Source organism: Psittacula echo, assembly GCF_963264785.1.
Source record: "Psittacula echo genome assembly, chromosome: 3".
Lineage (NCBI taxonomy): Eukaryota > Metazoa > Chordata > Aves > Psittaciformes > Psittacidae > Psittacula > Psittacula echo.
Window position 1 is genome coordinate 35267660 of NC_137736.1, and position 21071 is coordinate 35288730.

Consider the following 21071-nt stretch of genomic DNA (forward strand, 5'->3'; position numbering starts at 1 on the left):
CAGGAATAACCCAGACTGTCTTCCCCAGCAAATTCTTTATGTGCACCACAGGAACTTTGTCCCCCTCTACAATATGTAAAAGTTCCAGCTGGGCTGGACCAGCCCTGTTGGCAGATCCTCTGGTGTTGACCAACCAGGTGGCCTGGTAAGCGTGTATCCCAATGCTTGAAAGTTCCCCCACCCATTGCTCTCAGTGTAGTTTTTAACAGCCCATTTTACTGTTCGATTTTCCCAGAGGCTGGTGCATGGTAGGGGATGTGATATACCCACTCAATGCCATGCTCTTTGGCCCAAATGTCTATAAGGTTATTCCAGAAATGAGTCACATTTTCTGACTCAATTCTCTCTGGGGTGCCATGTCACCACAAAATCTGTTTCTCAAGGCCCAGGATAGTGTTCTGGGCAGTGGCGTGGGGCACAGCGTATGTTTCCAGCCATCCGGTGGTTGCTTCCACCACGGGAAGCACATGGCGCTTGCCTTGGCGGGTTGGTGGGAGTGTGATATCAATCTGCCAGGCCTCCCCATATTTATACTTCAGCCATCATCCTCCATACCAAAGAGGCTTTAACCATTTAGCTTGCTTAATTGCAGCGCATGTTTCACACTCATGAATAACCTGGGCAATAGTGTCCATTGTTAAGTCCACCACTCGATCACGGGCGCATCTTTGTATTGCACCTCTGCCCTGATGGCCTGAGCCCACCGGGCCAAAAATAATTCACCCTTATGTTGCCAATCTAAGTCCATCTGAGCTACTTCAATCTTAGCAGCTTTATCCACTTGTTGGTTGTTCTGGTGTTCCTCAGTGGCCCGACTCTTGGGTACATGGGCGTCTACATGGCGTACCTTCACCACCAGGTTCTGCACCCGGGCAGCAATACCTTGCCACAGTGCAGCAGCCCAGATGGGTTTACCTCTGCGTTGCCAGCTGTTCTGCTTCCATTGCTGCAACCACCGCCACAGGGCATTTGCCACCATCCATGAGTCAGTATAGAGATAAAGTACTGGCCACTTTTCTCGTTCAGCAATGTCCAGGGCCAGCTGGATGGCTTTCACCTCGGCAAACTGACTCGATTCACCCTCCCCTTCAGCAGTTTCTGCAACTTGTCGTCGAGGACTCCATGCACCTGCCTTCCATCTCCAATGCTTTCCCACAATATGACAGGACCCATCAGTAAACAAGGCATACTGCTTTTCACTTTATGACAGTTTATTATATGGTGGGGCCTCTTCAGCACACATCACCTCCTCCTCTGGTGACATTCCAAAATCTTTGCCCTCTGGCCAGTCCACGATGACTTCTAGAATGCCTGGATGACTGGGATTTCGTATTTGAGCTCATTGTGTAATTAGTGCAGCTCAGTTACTCCATGTCGCATCAGTTGCATGATGTGTAGAGGAGACCCTGCCTTTGAACATCCAGCCCAGAACGGGCAACCGAGGTGCCAGGAGGAGCTGTGCTTCAGTGCCAATCACCTCTGAAGCAGCTCGAACCCCTTCATAGGCTGCCAGTATCTCTTTCTCAGTTGGGGTATAGCTGGCCTCAGATCCTTTGTATCTCCGACTCCAAAAGCCAAGGGGTCGACCTCGAGTCTCCCCTGGAGCTTTCTGCCAGAGGCTCCAGGTAGGACCATTCTCCCCGGCTGCGGTGTACAGTACATCTTTTACATCTGGCCCGATCTGGACTGGTCCAAGGGCTACTGCATGAACTATCTCATGTTTAATTTGCTCAAAGGCTTATTGTTGCTTGGGGCCCCATTTAAAATAATTTTTCCTCTGGGTCACATGATAGAGAGGGTTTACAATCAAACTGTAATTTGGGATGTGCATTCTCCAGAACCCCACAGCACCCAAGAAAGCTTGTGTTTCTTTCTTATTAGTTGGTGGAGACATTGCTGTTATTTTGTTGATCACATCTGTGGGATCTGGCGACGTCCATCTTGCCATTTTATTCCCAAAAATTGAATCTCCTGTGCAGGTCCCTTGACCTTACTCCATTTTATGGTAAAACCGGCTTTCAGCAGGATTTGGATTATTTTCCTCCCTTTCTCAAAGACTTCTTCCGCTGTATCACCCCACACAATAATGTCATCAATGTATTGCAGGTGTTCTGGAGCTTGCTCCTGTTCCAGTGCATTCTGGATCAGTCCATGGCAGATGGTAGGGCTGTGTTTCCACCCCTGGGGCAGTCGGTTCCAAGTGTACTGGACGCCCCTCCAAGTAAAAGCAAACTGTGGCCTGCACTCTGCTGCCAAAGGAATTGAGAAGAATGCATTGGCAATATCAGTCGTGGCATACCACTTGGCTGCCTTTGACTCCAGCTCATACTGAAGTTCTAGCATGTCCGGTACGGCAGCACTCAATGGTGGTGTGACTTCATTCAGGCCATGATAGTCTACTGTTAGTCTCCACTCTCTGTTAGACTTTTGCACTGGCCATATGGGGCTATTGAAGGGTGAGTGGGTCCTGCTGATCACTCCTTAACTCTCCAGTCTACGGATCAGCTTATGGATGGGAATCAGGGAGTCTCGGTTGGTGCGATACTGCCGCCGGTGCACTGTTGTGGTTGCGATTGGCACTTGTTGTTCTTCGACCTTCAGCAACCCCACAACAGAAGGATCCTCTGAGAGACCAGGCAAGGTGGACAGCTGCTCAATTTCCTCAGTCTCCAAAGCAGCAATACCAAAAGCCCATCGGTACCCTTTTGGGTCTCTGAAGTACCCTCTCCTGAGGTAATCTATGCCGAGGATGCATGGAGCCTCTGGACCAGTCACAATGGGGTGCTTTTGCCATTTCCTTCCAGTCAGGCTGATTTCAGCCTCCAGTACAGTCAACTCTTGGGATCCTCCTATCACTCCAGAAATATAGATGGGTTCCACCCCTTGACAGCTTGACGGCATCAGGGTACACTGTGCACCGTTATCTACTGGAGCCTTGTACTTCTGCGGGACTTATGTGCCAGGTTGTCTGATCCACACAGTCCAGTAAATCCAATTGTCCCCTACCTCCATCTGACTGGAGGCAGGGCCCCTCTAAAAGTCATCACAACGTTGGACACTTAAGTCTTGTCAAAAGGGATTATTCTTCTTTATCACAGGAGCTGGAGTAAAATCAGCTCTTCCGCTCCATCTGGGAACCTGCTCACCAGAGACTGAAGCCGCAGCTTTCATGGGATGATCAGCCTTGACCTTTGTTCTCCTCTTCAATTCACTCACCCATTCCTCCAAAACTGAAGTAGGTTTTCCATCCCACTTCATCGTGTCTTCTCCGTGATCCTGCAGGTAAAACCATAGAGTGGCCCATGGTGTTTGCCTTCTATATCTTCTCTCTGGAACAGTAGGACGCCTTTTGTTAACAGCTGAGATGTGTGTTGCTACACATGAGGAGCTGGATAGATCAGATAGATTATCTCTCAATTGTTTGAGGTCCTGGGACAGTTTTTCCACAGCTGAGATGATGGAAGGGGTGAGATTGTCTTCGAACTCTCGGAGTTTATGAATCATTTCATCCACTGTTAGTGGTACTATGTCATTCCAGGTTACTGTTGCCAATGAATGGGCATATGATGACGGTGCATTCTGTGTAAGTTTTTGCCACATGGGTTGTGTACATTTTTCATCTGGATCTCTGGGTATATCCCTGTTATTTGGCTTGATGTGATAGATCATCTCTACAATGGCCGATTCCCTCAGAGACTGGATGCCTTTCTCTAAAGTAGTCCACTTGGCCAAACGACTCATAACATCGTCCTTGTATGGAAACCTTTCTTTCACAGCCGCCGACAGCCACCTCCAAAGGCTGAGGGACTTTTTCGCTCTTGCAATTGCTCTATCAATTCCCCCTTCTCTAGCAAGTGATCCCAGCTGCTTGTCTTCTGTACCTTCTAGTTCGTGACAGTCAGCCCCATCGTCCCAGCGTTGGAGCAACCAGGTGATGGTAAGCTCTCCTGATTGATGGGTAAAATCTTTTTGCATATTCCGTAGCTCGGTTGATGTCCAAGGTTGAGAAGTCACCTCTTCTTCTTCTTCGTCATGATGACTCCTGATCAGATGCTGTAAACGATCTGGGGGGGGGAGGGTACTGGGAGGGTAACAGACTGTCTCCTTCACAGGTTGACCACCTGAGAAGGAGAAAAAAGATGCGTAATTGCTAAGCTCTTCTATGTAACAGGTTAAAACTTAAACAGGGGAAGTTTAGATTGGATATAAGGAGGAAGTTCTTACTGTAAGGGTGGTGAGGCACTGGAATGGGTTGCCCAGGGAGGTTGTGAGCGCTCCATCCCTGGCGGTGTTCAAGGCCAGGTTGGACAGAGCCTTGGGTGACATGGTTTAGTGTGAGGTGTCCCTGCCCATGGCAGGGGGGTTGGAACTAGATGATCTTAAGGTCCTTTCCAACCCTAACTATTCTATGTTTCTATGATTATATACCTCCCAAAGTATAAAGGTGGTGACCACACTGGGAACATAAGCCAGATCAGTTTCATGATCAATGATTTTATTGTATGACAAGTCATTACCATAAAGTACAATGAGACAAGAACCTTAGCCCAAGCGCCCCACCTGATAAACACTAACACAGCAAATACCAGCCGTAAGTAAGGTACCACATACTGAAACTGTGAGATTGGGAACAACAACTTTGAGAGCCAATAAATCAGCATTGTGACGAGTGACTATTAATCCAAAACAATGAATGCTTATCACAAATACGATTAGACACACTCCAGTCATATCTGTCGTTATCTCAACCCTTCAAACCCCATGTTGGGCACCAAGAAGAACTGTCGTGGTTTAAGTAGTGCAGTCAGTAACCCACGTGGCCCGCTCACTCACTCTCCTCATTTCTCCCCCCGGCCTCCAGCTCCCAGAGGGACAGGGAGGAGAATCGAAAGAATGTAACTCCCACGGGTTGAAATAAGAACAGTCCAGTAACTAAGATATAACACAAACCACTGCTGCTTCCACCAATAATAATAATGATAAGGGAAATAGCAAGGGAAGAGAATACAATACCACCTGTTGATACCCAGCCCGACCAAGCAATGAACTAGCCTTTCCGGGTAACTCTCAGTTACATCCTGGGCATGACGTGCTGTGGTATGGGATACCTCTTTGGCTAGTTTGGGTCAGGTGTCCTGTTTCTGCTTCTTCCTGTCTTCCCCTCCTCCCTGGCAGAGCATGAGACTCAGAAAGTCCTTGGTCAGCCTAAACATTTGAGCAGTAACTAAAAACATTGGTGTTATCAGCGCTGTTCCCAGGCCGAAAGTCAAAAACACAGCGCTGCACCAGCAACTAAGGAGAGAAAAATGACTGTTACTGCTGAACCCAGGACACCAAACAAACAATCGCCAAACAACAAAAGTTGCAATACGTTACTAGTTTCTCACACGTACAGCTCTATTAATAAACTGATAGTTTTCAGAATAGAGAGTGGACCAAGAAGCCTCTATTCTCTCTTACTATATTGAGCTCCATGCAGCTTTCAGAATGCTGTAAGACGTTCCGATCTTGGGAGGAATTCAGTGCCACCCTGGGAATACGAAATGAATGTTTCAAAGGTAGCTAGAAAGCCATATCTGCTTGTTGAGGAAAGGCATGAAAGAGGTAATAATTAAGCAAGGCGTGGGGGTTTTGCCATGCTTAGGCAAAAAGCTGCTTGTTTTGCTTGTACCCTTTGGCACAATACAAAGGTTCTCTCATGTTTTTAAGAGCTACTTAGACGTGACTTATGTCTTCTTTATGTTTCTTTAATATATTTAGTTTTGCAGCTCTGGGGGGTTTGTTGTTATGGGTTTGAAAGCTGGGTAAAACTGTGCTAATCTTCCAGAAATTAAGCAATTTTTTCACGTGAAATAACTTGGCACTCAAAATGGATGAGCACCTGTCATTTGTTGGCTTTCAGCAACAAGATTAAATTAGCTCTACAGGGTGTTAAATGAGCTTAGAAGAGGTTTTATTGGACCATAAACTGAATGTGTCTGAAGGTAGGGAAATTATGTTGCCAATAGGATGACCAAGTTCTTAGAAAAGAAGGAGGATTTTTTTTTAATAGTCTCACATCTGGAGAAAGGTTACCAGTGCTTCAGTCAAGGTTTGGCAGACAGTGAAGATAGTAGAAGGAACCAGTCAGTGATCATCTTCCCACCCTTCACCTCCAGAAGGCCTGTAGGAACATCCCAAAACCAAAACTGTCTCAAAGATCACAAGTCTTTAATATATTGGGAACTTTTTTGTTTTGTCTCCTGGTGTTTAGGAGTCACTTCTATTTTATTTCTCTTCCTCCTCCCTTTGTAGTTTTGATTGACTTAGTAAATGCATTAAAAAAGCCCCAAAGATTGCTGCAGAACCTCATGACTTTGGGAAGCAAGAGTTTTCAGAAAAAAACCACAATATGGTGAGTGTTTAGCACTTGCCATGTGTGAATAAAAGATTATATTTAGTAACATTGGTCATTTGGCTGGAAAAGGAAGGAACAGAAAAGAAAGGAAGGGCACATATTCCCTTATATGACAGGTCTGGTTTTATAACACTGCAGTTTTTCCATGAAACCCTTTATACCCTTTCTTAAATTGAAGGATAGATTCTATGCCCAGTAGTGTCGCACCTCCTCTTTGACAGAGACACGTAGGAACATGTGGTGGCCTCATATAAAGGCTTTTCCAAGCTTGAACATTTACACACGCCTGCACACCAACTTGCACTAATAACTAGAAGTCAGTGTACTGCTGCAGGGATTAATTAATAGAAACTGCTGTGCTGGGCTGTGGCTTGTGTGGGGAGCAGTGCCCCAATACACAGGAATCATGCTGGATGATTGGGTGAAGATAACTTGATTTTTCTATCTTATTTTCTATCTTATTTTTCTAAGATCTTGTGACAACCCTTTCTGTGGTGAGCATTAAAGCTGAAGGTCAAAAGTTCTGCCTCAAAATCTAGCTGTAACCTTTTGTTTCTGAAAGAATGCCACATACCAGAAGGTCACAGGGAACAAAGTGTGTAAGATTTTGGACATGGTGTTTTTTCTTTCCTCATCTTTAAACCTGGTCATGTCAGCAAACGGTAAAATGCAGAGAGAATTTATGACTAACAAGCTTGCTTTGGTGAATCATTACTGGGGTTTTTTGCCCTGCCTTTAAATTAGTGTGATACCTGCGGCCTATTTCTGCTGACTCCTTCTCAGAAAATACAGGTTTCTTTAGTCTCTGATAATGCTGAAATTTGGAAAATGCGCTTTAAATCAGTCCCCCTGGGAGAACAGTTTGTCATGTTGCTTAGTGAGGAACTAATCATAAGAGTGACTCACCCTTGAATGGCATCATGCTTCACATACAAATAAAACAAGCTGTCATGCAACTACAAAGATTCTGTGCTATTTTACTGTATCGTTTGCAGGAGTATCTCATCATCTGATGTGCAGAAATAAAAATCTAGATTTGATATTTTTTTTTTTGTCGTTGATTTTTGGGGGTGCATTTTTAATTCTTCAGTGATTTGCAATTTAGTTTTTAATTGGTTAGTTAATGGTAAGCATATAATGTGCTTGCTTTGCCGTCCAAATCCTACCTTTGAAACTGCTCCAGAACAAATAGCTTGCTGTTTTGTTGGTTTTTTTTCCAGTGCTTTATTTTCAAGCAAAACACTTTTCCACTTAGTGGGTGTGTAGTGGGTGGTTAGGTTGGCTAGAAGGTCTAATACATGAGAAATTATAATTATGTCTTGCTGATGTGGTTCTTCATGGTCTACCACCCATACAGAGTCATTCACACCTGTGGAATGTGGGACGAAAAGATCTCCACTCATGCATAACACTGGTAGTATTTTACTCCCACACTGACCATCTGTAAAAAATCCAGTGGAGAATTTGGTACTGTATTTCTAGTTTTGTTGAAGGCCCCGTGGTAGCTGAAGATTAAGTCATGTTTAGGCCAGGCTGTTTGCCAGAGTTTGCATGTGAATTTTGTAACACAGCTGGGACCATATTGCCTGCCCATCATGTGCCTTAAATGATAGATCTTTCTTCCTTTTTCCCATGTAAAATACTTTGGTTATTGAAGCCACTTGGAATAGTTTTGCTAGGAGAGCCACAGGAGGAACTCAAATGTCAGAACAGAATGTTCTGGGTTGGAAAACAAAGAAATCTTACGTGCCTTGCTATTCTTAAGTGGTAGCTTGTTTGTTTTTTTGAGGCAGGGGATGTTTGGTTTGGATTTTTTTTTGTTTTTTTTTTTTTTTCCTGGTATGCCTGGGATTTATATTCTTTTCTTTTCTCCTTGCTTTTGAAAGTAATTAAGAGGCTTATAAATACATTCCAAAGAAAAAATACCCAAATGTATCACTGGAAGAAGGCAAGAAATAAAAGCATGTATTTGTATTTGGTGCAGTATTAGCTGCTCTCTTTGTTGTGATTCTGGGTTTCTTTCTTTTTCATACACATGAACCAAGATATTTCCTTGAAGTGTAATGAATGCATTCATCATTTTAGAGGGATAAGTGACAAGAGTCATAATATCTTCTTGTTCTTCATTCCTTTATCTGCTAAAAGCAAATATATAACATTTAATTGAAATAAAAGGCTGTAGCACAGATAAGCATAGGGGTATAAAGATGTTTATACATTTACCTGTGTGTTTAAAATTATTACTAATCAGGGAGACTAATGCAGTTAATCTGGGCCAAGTGCAGTTTTAGACAGCTGTATCATGATTTTCAGTGTTCTCTCTGCTCCCTCAGGCCAGCACTGAGAGGAATTACTTGGTGGTTTTGTAACCAAACAAGGAAGACTCAGCTTTCTTCTTTTTTGCCTTTCCCCTCTCAAGACAGTCCCTTTCCCTGGGACCGCAAATTATCCATCTTTCAGTTAGTGAAGCCCTTTTTTTTGAATATAAGTAACTGACTTTTTATTCTGTCTCTCTAGAAAAACTGTTATTTGGTTCCACTAGGAGAGTGGGATAAAAGCAGGGTCATGGGATTTGCCACTTGTTCATAATGGTACATGAAGTTACCCTGAGGAAAGGGCTTAGGGTTGTTCCCATCTTGCTGCCAGTTTTGATTTTGTTTCTTTGTTTTTGCTCAAACATGATTCAACTCCTACTGAAATCACCGTTCTCTGCAGATCCAGTGAAGGCATTACCATTTTTCTCCTGTGTGAATTTCTGGGAGTTTCCCTAAGGCTTTTTTTTTTTTACTCCTGCTATTGTGTGATTAGACTTTAGGTTGTATTAATCTGTTACCAGGTGGTAAAAAGGTTCCTCTAAGTACCCTTGGAAGTCATTGCTACAGAGTTCATGCCCTGTGTAGGTAATTTACCAATTCCTGAGTTAAGCTGGGCCACTACCTAACATTTTTCCGTATTTATTTCCCTCTTTCAGGGGCGGATTAGTGTGACATGGACCCTGCGCTGTTTAAGACAGCTTGACATAGGAAGGTGAACTTAGTTAAATATTGAATGTGCAGAGTCTGTAGGAATGGCTCCTGAGAACAGATTGTCTTGGCAGTCTATCACAGTTATTTTTATGGCCATATGTAAAATGAATGACTGCTCTTCTGCCAGCTGACATTGATTCTGGGTGATAACTGTACTTGGTTTTATTGATGGGCACAATGCAATAAAAAACAAAAGGGGACAGATTTAGATTAAATATTAGGAGTAAGTTCTTCAAGATGAGGGTAGTGTTCAACGCCAGGTTGGACAGGACTTTGAGCAACCTGGTCTAGTGGAAGATGTCCCTGTCCATGGCACGGGGGGTTGGAACTGTTATGATCTTTAAGGTCCCTTCCAACCCAAACCATTCTGTGATGCTGTGAAAATACTCTGTTGTGTCCTTGTGTGGATGGCTTTGCAGTGCTAATAGAAGTAGAGATTTGGGGAAGAGGAGAAGGCAGATTATTTCTGTCTGAAGCTGCAGATGTGACAGAACAAACATCTGCATGTGTGTTAAATAAGCTGAATACTTGCGTTTGTAGTCGCAGGTTCCTCATATATTTGGGGCTAGATATATGCCTAGGTGTTGGGCATTGCCATTCTGAATATCACTGTGTTCTGCGATGGAACTACAGTCCGTTATAACATACAGGAATCCCACACTTCGTTTCTTCATAGAGACTTTTGAAAAAGCATTTGCTAGGGAATGAATTGTAGTGGCTGATGTGATTCAGTCTCACAGCCAGCTGACAGCGAGTTGTGTTTTAGAGGCTAGGCCTTTATGAGCTGAGAACAAAATGATCCATCTGCTCACCCTACTGTGGGTGTATTTGCATTCATAAGAAAGAAAACTGAAAAATGTGCTTATCCTAGGCTGTAGGCACCTTTTGGCAGTTATTTTAATAACACAGTTTAGAGTGATCATCAAAGCCAACAGTTTTTATCACAGAATTTTCTAACATGAAGAGCAGAAGTTAAACAAAATACCACTGTCTTCACATGGTAGTGGTCTGGAAGAAGATACCTCATTTAACATTTCACTTTTCCAAATTCCAGTTAATAAAAAGATAAGCTTTTTAACAAACTCTGGAATAATGAAGGTTGGAAGAATTAAATTGTGGATGCTTCATTTAATATCCTGGAGGAAGCATCATTCTTATATAGAGAGATTGATGGCTGCCATCTGGATGGGTGGGCTTTGATGATAAGGTACAAGATGCATTTACATTTTTCAACAAATATTTAACGTCTATCAAAGAAGATTTGTCTTAGGGTTTTTTTTTTATTTGAAATTGGCTGCCATGGAGCTTGGTCCATTATTTGCTAAAATCAGTTCAGCTTTGCCAAGTAACTTCATCTGCTTCTCAGCCAGGAATAATTGGCTTGTAGTTCATAATGATCATTCAAGGTAAGAGTGTATGGATGTTATCTCTCTGTTTATGGTGTCTTTTTGATACTCATTTGCCTCCTCTAGGATCCTCAGCATTAAAACTGTGCTATTTTAGGAAGAAAATCTGTCAGATGCCATTGTATGTTTAAAGAGCATCCATGGCAATGTTCTGCAGTAGCTCTATTTCCTATATGAAGGTCCCAGCAAATGCTGCATCTCATGGGTGCAGCGGTGCTGCATGCCTGTGTCCAGACAAATCCACAAGCCCATTTAAGCTTGTCATCTAGCTGTCAAGCTTGTTTTTATTTTATAGTATAAAATAACAAAAATAGATTATACTGACACCCTCCTCCAGTGAAATCTAAACCATACGTTTGTCCGCCTCCACACAGGTAAGGGATGATTGTATAGGCTCCATGAGAAAACTTGCAGAAGCTTTCATGTGCTCTGCTCGATTTGCTGCTAAATGGATAATCTCAAACTCCAGTGTAGTCACTCTAGTTCCTTTGGGAAACAGAGACGCTAAGAAGCAGTTGAACACATCATTAACTGTTCTGCTGACAGCAGCTTTCATTTGGCAACACTGTTTTATGGGAGAAGAGGTGGAAATGCTTTCTAGTGCCAGTATCTGTGATCCTAAATAGAAAATCTAGCTCTTGAAAAATTATCTGGCATTTACTTTACAGGTTATGCCCATTGGAAGGGTCAGGTGTTAAATTCAGATGAGCTTCATGAACTGTATGAAGGACTGAAGCTGAACAAGGTCAACCAGTATGATTATGTACTCACAGGTAAGAAGAGCTTGTTCCTTGGAGTTCCTATGAGATGTAAACAAAAGTAAAAGAATATAAATCACATCCCTCCTTATTCGAAACCAAGCAATTGCATTTTCCCCTCCTTTGATTCCTCCTGCAGTTTTGTCTGTATCTTACAGTCTCAACTGCTCATGCTGCTTAGCTGGAAGCAGCCAGTATTCTCCAGCCTTTTAGGTAAATTGATCACCTTCTATAGTTCACAGACTTGTACAGGCCAGTCATGTACAGACTTAATTAATGTTTTGGGAGTGCCTCTACTGAAAAAAAGGATGAGGAATGTCAGAGTATTATTTTAAAATTTATTCTGAAGACTTTCTCCTAAATGTGCAGGACTGGCACTCTCTAGTGCTACAGTATGATTTTATACAAGTTGTCTGTCTTCCTTTTTTGTACTTGATCATTCTAGGGCAGTGCCTTGGATACAGACTAAAGTATAAGCAGGGTTGGATTTTGGTTTTGACTTTTGTGATATCTCTTGATGGACTTTTTTTTTTTTCTTTTGTTACTGTGTAGGTCCTTTGAATGGATACAGTTCTGCAGGACATAATGACCATGCAGTGTTTTTCATTTGCTTGCCATTACGCAAACAAATGTAGAAGTATTTATATGTTTGCTTATAAATTCAGACAAAAATACTTATAATATAGACAAAGAGAATTTCTTGTAGAATGTTTTATAGAAAGGAGAAATCCTATGTGCAGTTTTTATAAAAAATGGCTTCTCATCTAATACCTGTTTCTCAAATGTAGATTACGGATTGAGTTTCACCTCAGTAAGTGCTGTGCATCTAGTTTAGATTACAGTATCAATTTTTTATAGCTGTGAACAGTCACTTTTTAAAGGTAAACAGAAATATATTGCCAGACTTTATTGATTTATTGATTTAATTTCATCTCTACACGTACAGGAAAGTGCTTCATTCACAGGGAAAACTTTTAAGTGTTTGGGTCATAACCCTAATAAAGCAGTCATTCTGTCTTGAAGGTTGTGGCATGTGTGAAGAGTTATTGTCAGTTCTTCTTCAGGAAATAGCTCCAAAGTAAAGGAGACTAAATAGAAAATAGACTGGATTAAGGTTAAGAAATTAATTTCAGCATAAATAGGTTCTTTGTGATTGAAAAATAGATGAACACCCTTTCTTTCCTCAGAGGAACTCAGAGGGCGTTTTCAGGAAAAGCACACTTTTGTATTGTAGGAGTTTCAGGAGATGTTAGTATGTAAAATTTGTAAATGTTTAAGCTGATATAGTCCTTTTTTATTTTACTTTCAATTCTTTGAAGAGACCCCCAACTCCTTTCCTATGACAGTCTTGTACTGGCAAAACGGATGTAAGAAATTAAAAAGGAAAACCAGAAATCTTAAGCAGAAGAAGTTTGGAGAAAACTGAAAGAAATATTTATTAATATGCCTTTTCAAATAGTATTTGTGGGTAGATGGGTCAGTGTGTTCATGTTCATGTTCATTTAAAAATATCTCTGGGTATAGCCATTTTCAGTATGGAAAAAAGAAGGCATGGGTAGAAATGGCACTAGTTTCTTAAGATCTAATAAAATTCAGTGTTTTAGTGTTCAGTTGTGCTGTGGTCAAACTTACAATTCAGATTTTTTTCATTCAGAGCCAAAAGACAGATTTATTTTTTTTTCTATCACTATAGTGCACAACTGCACTTTGTACCTCTAACTACCTGGATTTGATTGCTCACACATGGAAAAGAAATTGTCAGCAGGTGGGATTTGACTGTAATTGTATGTCTGATGGCTGTCAATAACTTGGCTGAAATAGAAATTATTATCTTTAGGCTGATTATACAAAATAACACTTCGTTAATTTCTGTAGCTGTTAATTACTTGTAGATCTTCATGTATTTGTTTCACTTAGAGTAAAATACTCAAGGTGAGAAACTCCGAATCAGTGTAATTTTTTTGAAACACCTCTGTCAATAACATTAATCATTAAAAAACATAATCTGGTTTGGTTCTTTTTCAGCCAGTCTACCATCACCAATAACCAATAACCAAGGTTATTGTAAAGAAAAATCTCTGCTTGGTTCTTTTGACTGATTAACAATATTTCATAGACATAAGACAAAGCATTTTGTCAAAAACTTTTTGCATTTCTCTGCAATATCTAAGAATTGATCAAATTTGTGAGTAAAAAAAAAATAATCTCACAAATGTATTTAAAAATATGTTAGTGGGGTGGACATTTCCAAGCTCAACATTTGAAGAAACTACCTTGCTAAAAATACTACTATTAAATGAACTAAAATCAATGAAAATCAAATTATTATTTCATAGATGTTGTATATAAAGCTAATGCCTAAAATATAAAAAGAAACATCTATAAAATAAAGAAACTAACGATAAAATAAGAGTATTGTAGTCCCAGCATTGTGATTAGGGCCTTGAGATATAATAAAACTTATTTCCAGCTTATTTCATTGCTAAGCTTAAAAATAGGAATTTTATTGGTACATCAGCCATTGCTGTAAAATATTAAAGATTAATTCTCCATGGCATTAGTGTGTTGGACCAACATTAACAATTAAAAAAAACCTGTTTCAAACTAGAGTACACGAAAAGTATATGGAATTAAAAACATTTCTTATTTACTAGATGATAAACAGCACTGATTCAGACTGCTGTTTTGAAGAAAAGGCATGTTTTTTCCTTTAAGTCTGACCTTTTTGTATATATGTTCAAGCATTTTGAAGTTGTATGAGCCCTTCTTATATAACATACTTGATAAATGGATTTTTAAGGTTATATTTGTAGTTGTGCAAACACTGTCTGAATTTGTCTTCCACCTATTATTCCTGAATGAAATACTAAAATGTCTTTGTTCTAAAAATGCATCGTTCAAGAATGAGAAGTATGCAACATTCCTATCTGGAGAAAAAAAGTGTTTGTGAAAACAGAACTTCAAAAGTGTCTTTTTTTTTCCCGAAGGGTATACAAGAGACACATCGTTTCTGGCAATGGTGGTGGATATTGTCCAGGAGTTGAAGCAACAGAATTCTAACCTAGTATATGGTAAGGATGTATCTTATAATCCTTTCTGCTTCATCAATGTACATGCCCATCATTTTAATGTTTTAGGATGAAAACACTGGTCTGACATTACCCAGCGTTTCACAACCATCTTGCACTCTGATCTGGCTGGGATTGGCTGAGGCTCTCCAGTGAAGATGCGTTTCAGCATTGCTTAAGTGTTGAGGGAGTCAGGTTTTTATCTTTATGATTTCATGTTTTTCAGAAATTTTCTTGCGTTGTGCTGTCCAAAGGAGAATGTGCCTTGAGGACTGACTGGCTGTATCAAAGAAAGACCTGTAAAATCTCAGCCAGTTGCTGCTGTTTGTAGTTCAGAGGCATAGCCTGTAACTGCTGATAGATAAAGCTTCTTCTTGTTTTCCAAGTCAGTCAACAGCAGGATAGGCTCCCTCATGTTACCCTGCTATGGTTTCATGTTGCATCCCAGAAGTGTCTTACTATGCCTTATAAGCTTCATAATTTAGCTTAAACTCTGAGGTTTGTTTAACTGAACTCTGGAGCCCCCTGCTAAGGTTGCCTAGGAGCACTCAAAGAGCAACAGACTGCAGCAACTGCTGTTGTTGACATGTCAAGTCAGGCTTAAACCTGTGATAAAAGATTTTCCTCTTTTCTTCCTGACTCTGAGTATTTCAGGACTTTTCAACATACCCAGCGTAGGCTTGAATTGAGCAAAACGTTTAGAGTGACAGGGCAAAGTCTGTGAGAATTTAGTGGGATATGAAGCTGTGAATGAAGGTTTCAGCCTGTCACCTTCAGGTTCAGTAACCTGTGGTCAGGAAACATCTAGAATGGTTTGCAGGATTTGCAAGGTGTCATACTGCACAGTGTGATATCTGACTTAACAAAGCAGAGTTCTTATTTAGAAAAATGTAGCAGAGAGATCTTCGTGAACTCAGGGTTTGCTGCTTTTTAGCCCTTATTAACACTGTTATATTGTCAGCTTTTCCAGAGCCTTGTACTGGTAAGTGAAAGCTAAAAACTGTTGGAGTACGAGCAGAAAGAAACGTTAGGTCTGTAGAACAGGAAGGAAGTGGTCAGATGATGAGAACACAGCCAGGCTTCTAAGATCCTTTATATTTAAGAAATAAATTATAATGTTAGGAAATGTAATGTAATTCAAGGCCAGGTTGCACAGAGCCTTGGGTGACTTGGTTTAGTGGGAGGTGTCCCTGCCCACGGCAGGGGGGTTGGAACTTGATGATCTTAAAGTCCTTTCCAACCCTAACTATTCTATGATCCTATGATTCTATGAAAATGCTTTTAAAATGTAAAATAAATTACCCTCTTTTTACTCATAGAAACTTCATTAAACACTGATCGAACCTTGATTTGATACTTTCCCATTTGTATTTCTTTTTTATCTTGCTAAAAGCTTTTTTAACTTTTATTACAATGAACAATGTTTCTTTTTAATGTACAAAGCTAGGCTATTTCCATCTTCACTTTGAAACTGAGGGCGTTCGGAGTATGTTGTTAATGCTACTTATAATTCATAACCTGTGCCAAATGTGTGTTGATAGGAGTTTATCTACTTTGGCATGGATTTTTCTTCTTGTTTCATTGTAATACACATAATTATTTTATGCGTACACACAGCATTTTGGTAAGTTTGGCATGTATCTTTTTATGCTAAAGTAAAAATAGGACTGTCTTCACAGCTATCAGCTTCTCCCACATTTCTTCCCTCCCATATTACTATTCCAGTTTTGGTTTGGGGAATGAAGGAGAGGGCTTTCTGCATATTGTATATCAAAAACCCCTTTACTCCCATCAGTCAGACCCTGTCATACTCATCACTTTCAGATATAACAACATGGAAACAGGTAAGGAGAGGGTGCCTATGACCCTCTGACAGTTGTTTAAGATGCTTGGCCTGCTCTTTTAGAATTGGCAGTCACCAGTTGTAAGTTTCAGACTGAGTGTGCTGCAAGAGCTGTGAGAGTACGTAAGTTGTAAGGTGTGCTCAGTGCTGTTACGTAGCTACTACTGTTACCTAGAACTTTTCCCTCCCACCAGGTCTCTATAATTGTACCTCATTTCTAAAGCCACATTTATTCTGTTACAGTATGCGATCCAGTGATGGGTGACAAATGGAATGGAGAAGGCTCTATGGTGAGTACTTATCTGTTTGGATTCTCTGTAGAAAGAGTATTTGCTGTATAAAGATGTATAAAGATTTACTAATTTTAAACACCAAACCTAAGCTACTTTACCTAACTGTGGATTTGGATCCCAGCATCAAGAATGTTTGTTCTTTGATTTCCTGTATTTGAATGAGTTTATTATTAGAATGATGGCTGCATAGCCATGGGATTATTTCTAACTGTTGAGCAACAAGGTGGAATACAGACCATGTCACCAGGAACATATCCCTCTGCTCCCCATCTTTGTCTCATTGGAATTCCCTCATCTGTCAGGAGATCTGTTTTGAGTGATATCCTGGCTGGCATTATCAGTGATCATGTGAATTGACATACCACTTCCACTTAAATGAAGATGACTTATTTCATGTGATATCAAACAGCTGTAAGGCATGGGGCTACGATCAGTGACAGAAGGGTTCTGTGTGACAATACCAGACTGCATACTGACAAAGAAGTATTCCTTTTTGATTAAAACTAGCAAATAGTTTCAATAAAAATGCAGTGTGGGAAGAGATCAGCAATAGTGATTTCTTCTGCCTTAGCTAGTCATGCACTATGAATTCCTCTTTGTTCCTGTACCTTTCTACAGTTTACCTGCTCATAAAGCATTACCTAGTGGTCAGCACTGTGGTGGGGTTGTATCTGTTGCTTATACAGTTGGAATGGGAGACAGTAACAGAGGGGCCCATAGAATCATAGAATGGTTTGGGTTGGAAGGAATCTTAAAGATCATCCAGTTCCAAACCCCCTGCCATGGACAGGGAAACCTTCCACTAGATGAGGTTGCTCAAAGCCCCATCCAACCTGGCCTTGAACAGTTCCAGGGTTGGGGCAGCCAGAGCTTCTCTGGGCAACCTGTGCCAGTGCCTCACCACCCCTGCAGTGAAGAATTTCTTCCTAATGTCTAATCTAAATCTCCCCTCTTCCAGTTTAAAGCCATTACCTCTTGTCCATTCATTGCATGTCCTTGTAAAAAGTCCCTCTCCGGATTTCCTGAGACTAACAGAGAAAAAACATGTACAAAAGGGGGGTTCTGCCAGAGAATATCAGCTACTAGTAAACAGTGAACTTCTGTTAAAGGTTTTATTAAACTGAGTTACAGCAGGACTCAGGATGGTGAGGTGACCCCTGTATGCAATCTAACCTGAGCTCCTAGCTGAGCTCCAGTGCATACAAAAGCAGCTGATGCTTTTCAGCTTTGAGTCTCAAAAACATACGGGCTTTGTGAACTCCTGTTACATCTTAGTTTCTAACCTGCTTAGACAACCAATCTCCCTTTGCTGATCGGCTGTATGACAGCATGAAGTAGTTGAAGAGAGGACAGTTGCAGTCCAATATCTCAGATGCTGCTGACAACATTTGATAATGTTCCTTCTCCCCTAGTATGTGCCCAAGGATCTTCTCCCAGTCTACAGGGACAAAGTTGTACCTGTTGCTGATATAATTACTCCTAACCAGTTTGAAGCCGAGTAAGTACTTATTTCCTTTTACTGACAAACAAACCTGGGGTAAAAGCAGGGGAGACTGATTTTATTCTTTTATTTTGTCTCAGTACAGTTTTTTTGTCTCGATATATTGCCATATGTATATATGTATTGGGTTTTGGTTTTTAGCCATTCAAGGAAAAACTTTATTATATGTCAGAATATCAAAACTGTTTGGCTCAACCCCCTAAAATTAGATTCAGAATTATCACCATGGAAACATGTCATAGGAGTTAAGAATTTAAATGTCCTGCCCGTACTATCTACATAGCTGTGACTCTTTGGTCAGGGGATAATCTGTTGTGATACATAACAGGCTGTCCCCCTAAGGGGAGAAAGCAGCTGCATGGGAGGTGAAGACATTTGTGAAGGAATTCTATGGTCCAGGGATCTCTACAGGAAGCAGGTTAGGACTGGTGTGAGTTAGTATGGCTTCAGAAGCGCTTTGTGTCTCTGCATGTATCTTTTAAAGACAGTGTGGTCTGGTACAGCAGACCTTGTAGCTACAAACCCTTTAGGCCTGTATGGTGCAGCCGAAGCTTTCCTCCTTTCAAAGAGTAAACAAAGCAGTCATTGCCTGGAGAGCTTGCACTCTTTTTAAGATTTGTGTTTCATTCTCAGGTTACTCACAGGCAGGAAGATTCACACAGAAAAAGAAGCTTTAGAGGTAAGTAGACAAGGGGTAGGATGTATATGATCTCTTTTGGAATTCCTGCCTGCAATGCTGTAGTTTGCTGTTTGTCTTCAACCTTGAAGTCACTTTGGCCTCTATCCTTTCTCTCCATTTATCATTAAAGCTCGTGCACTCCAGGCACAAACCAGTTTAAGTTCTGGTGTCGGGCTCCTGGAGAAACTTCGCGCAAGAACCACAAATAAAGACGTTACAATGATAATGAGTAGATCTCTGTGAGTTTGTTTTCCTGCAGTATACGAAGGGTAGCAGCAGAACACGCTGTGGAAATGCAGTGGTGGGGGTGAAAACCCGGGGTGACCCTGAGAGCTAGAAACCTGCATGAGTCGCTCCCTCTGCTGTCCACAAGCGAGTCGTGCAACGGCAATGCTGAGTATTAAGACAGACGTTTCTCATTCTGACAGTTTGCAAGGAAGAGAGCTTACCAGCAAACTCTTACAAGGATTGTTGAATACACTCTGAATCTTTTCCTGACAGTGCTTGTTGGTGCTCTGTTTCTCTTCCTTAAATTGACTCAAAAGCGGATGAGACCTGGGTTGCAAAGGAATAGGGTGCATAGATGAGAAACCAGACTGGGAGTGATGGCCTTCAGGTACTTCCTGGTGAAAGACAGACAAATCCACAGCATTGACGGCTGCTGTCATCACCATACAGAGATGACAGATATCTGCAGATATCTGCAAATATACTGCATTGAGGTGTAAAGATTTACCTTTTTAATCAAACTGAGGAAAATAAAAAGCTGCATTGCTTGGTGGAGAAGGACAAAATAGGAATATGGTTTTACTGGTGTCTTGAAAAGGGCTGAACTCTTTGTTTTGTTGACTGATCAAGTACTTTCATAATGGGCTGATGTTATTTTTTCCAGTTTGGTTTTGAACTCAAAGGGACACAAAATCTTTAAACAAATGGCAGCTGCAGTGGCACCCTGCAGAGTAGCTGGGGTTTCTGAGCCCAAACGTTTGTTGTTTTTTTTCCTTCAGCAGCATCATGCAACATGGGTTGATTACCATCTCAGGACGGAAGCAGCTCCAGCTCTTTTAACTACCCGTCCACCCTCACCCCCCTGCAGTTTTAGACTACAGCACTGTGCTGGGTGAGGCTGATTAAACTGTGCTTCGTGCCACTAGCTGCTAACTGAAACCTAGTTTTTTGATTCTGGTCCTCACCAGCAGAACCACAGTCTGAAGAACAATGCTATTAGCTGTACAGCCATTAGTTATAAGTTTGCATATTTCAGCTGTAAACACAAGTTGTGTGTGCTAAATAATTTTACAAGTCCATTTTCTGACTGTCTGATTCATGTGATAGCTTTTACTTATAAGAAGTTTTAAAAAAAAATCTCTTCTAAAGAGATAGAATTATACTTAGGAATGGAAGCATTTTTAAAATAGTTGCTTTCAGGATATTATATTCTAATAGCTCCCCAGCTGCGTGTTATATATAGATCGTAATAATCCATGCTGGAATTTATCCCCTTTGGAGGTGATAGGAATTCTGCATCTATTTCCATGGTGACATGCTTTCATTCATTTCTTTAGCAAAACAGTGGCAACAGCATAATCTTCTAACATAAAATTAAATATGATGAATTATTAATGTAGAAGCAACTAAGTCCTGCAGCTGGAAGTAGTGGTGATTAGGTTCTTGGTGAATTGTGACTAAGAAATACAATAGAGTTTATTGTTACCTCATATACACACAGGTTGATTATATTGGCATATGCTGGTGGATTTCCTACTTCTTTTAAGACCCAGCTGATGTCTGTGCAAAGAGGTCTGACAGCTGAAGAAACTTGGAGGCTTAGGCAAGAAAGAAAAGCAATAGAGAATTAAAAAATAGCAGAAATAAATCCTTATCATTCAGCTGCTCCTGAGTCATAGCTAGCCTGAGAGGATTTTTAGTTAAACTCTTCTGGGAGAATTAATATTTTATCTGTGTTTTATGCTAAAATCATTATTGAAGTAATTCTGTGAAATCGAAATCACTTCTGTGGCAATTGATCATGATGTCAGAAGTAGAATATTAATGAATTTAAGTGAGGCACACACAGAGTGGAAATACACCTGCAAAGGT

The 21071-nt window shown here is 40.8% G+C and overlaps 1 protein-coding gene across 1 annotated transcript in view; it reads left to right on the top strand.

Moving 5' to 3' along the window:
• Positions 1-21071, top strand: part of PDXK (pyridoxal kinase) — a 48027-nt gene that overhangs the window by 23317 nt on the left and 3639 nt on the right. The window contains exons 3-7 of the mRNA XM_080613258.1: positions 11498-11602; positions 14575-14658; positions 16742-16788; positions 18204-18289; positions 18926-18971. Coding sequence (XP_080469384.1) covers positions 11498-11602; positions 14575-14658; positions 16742-16788; positions 18204-18289; positions 18926-18971 — 368 coding nt within the window. The remainder of the gene's footprint in view (positions 1-11497; positions 11603-14574; positions 14659-16741; positions 16789-18203; positions 18290-18925; positions 18972-21071) is intronic.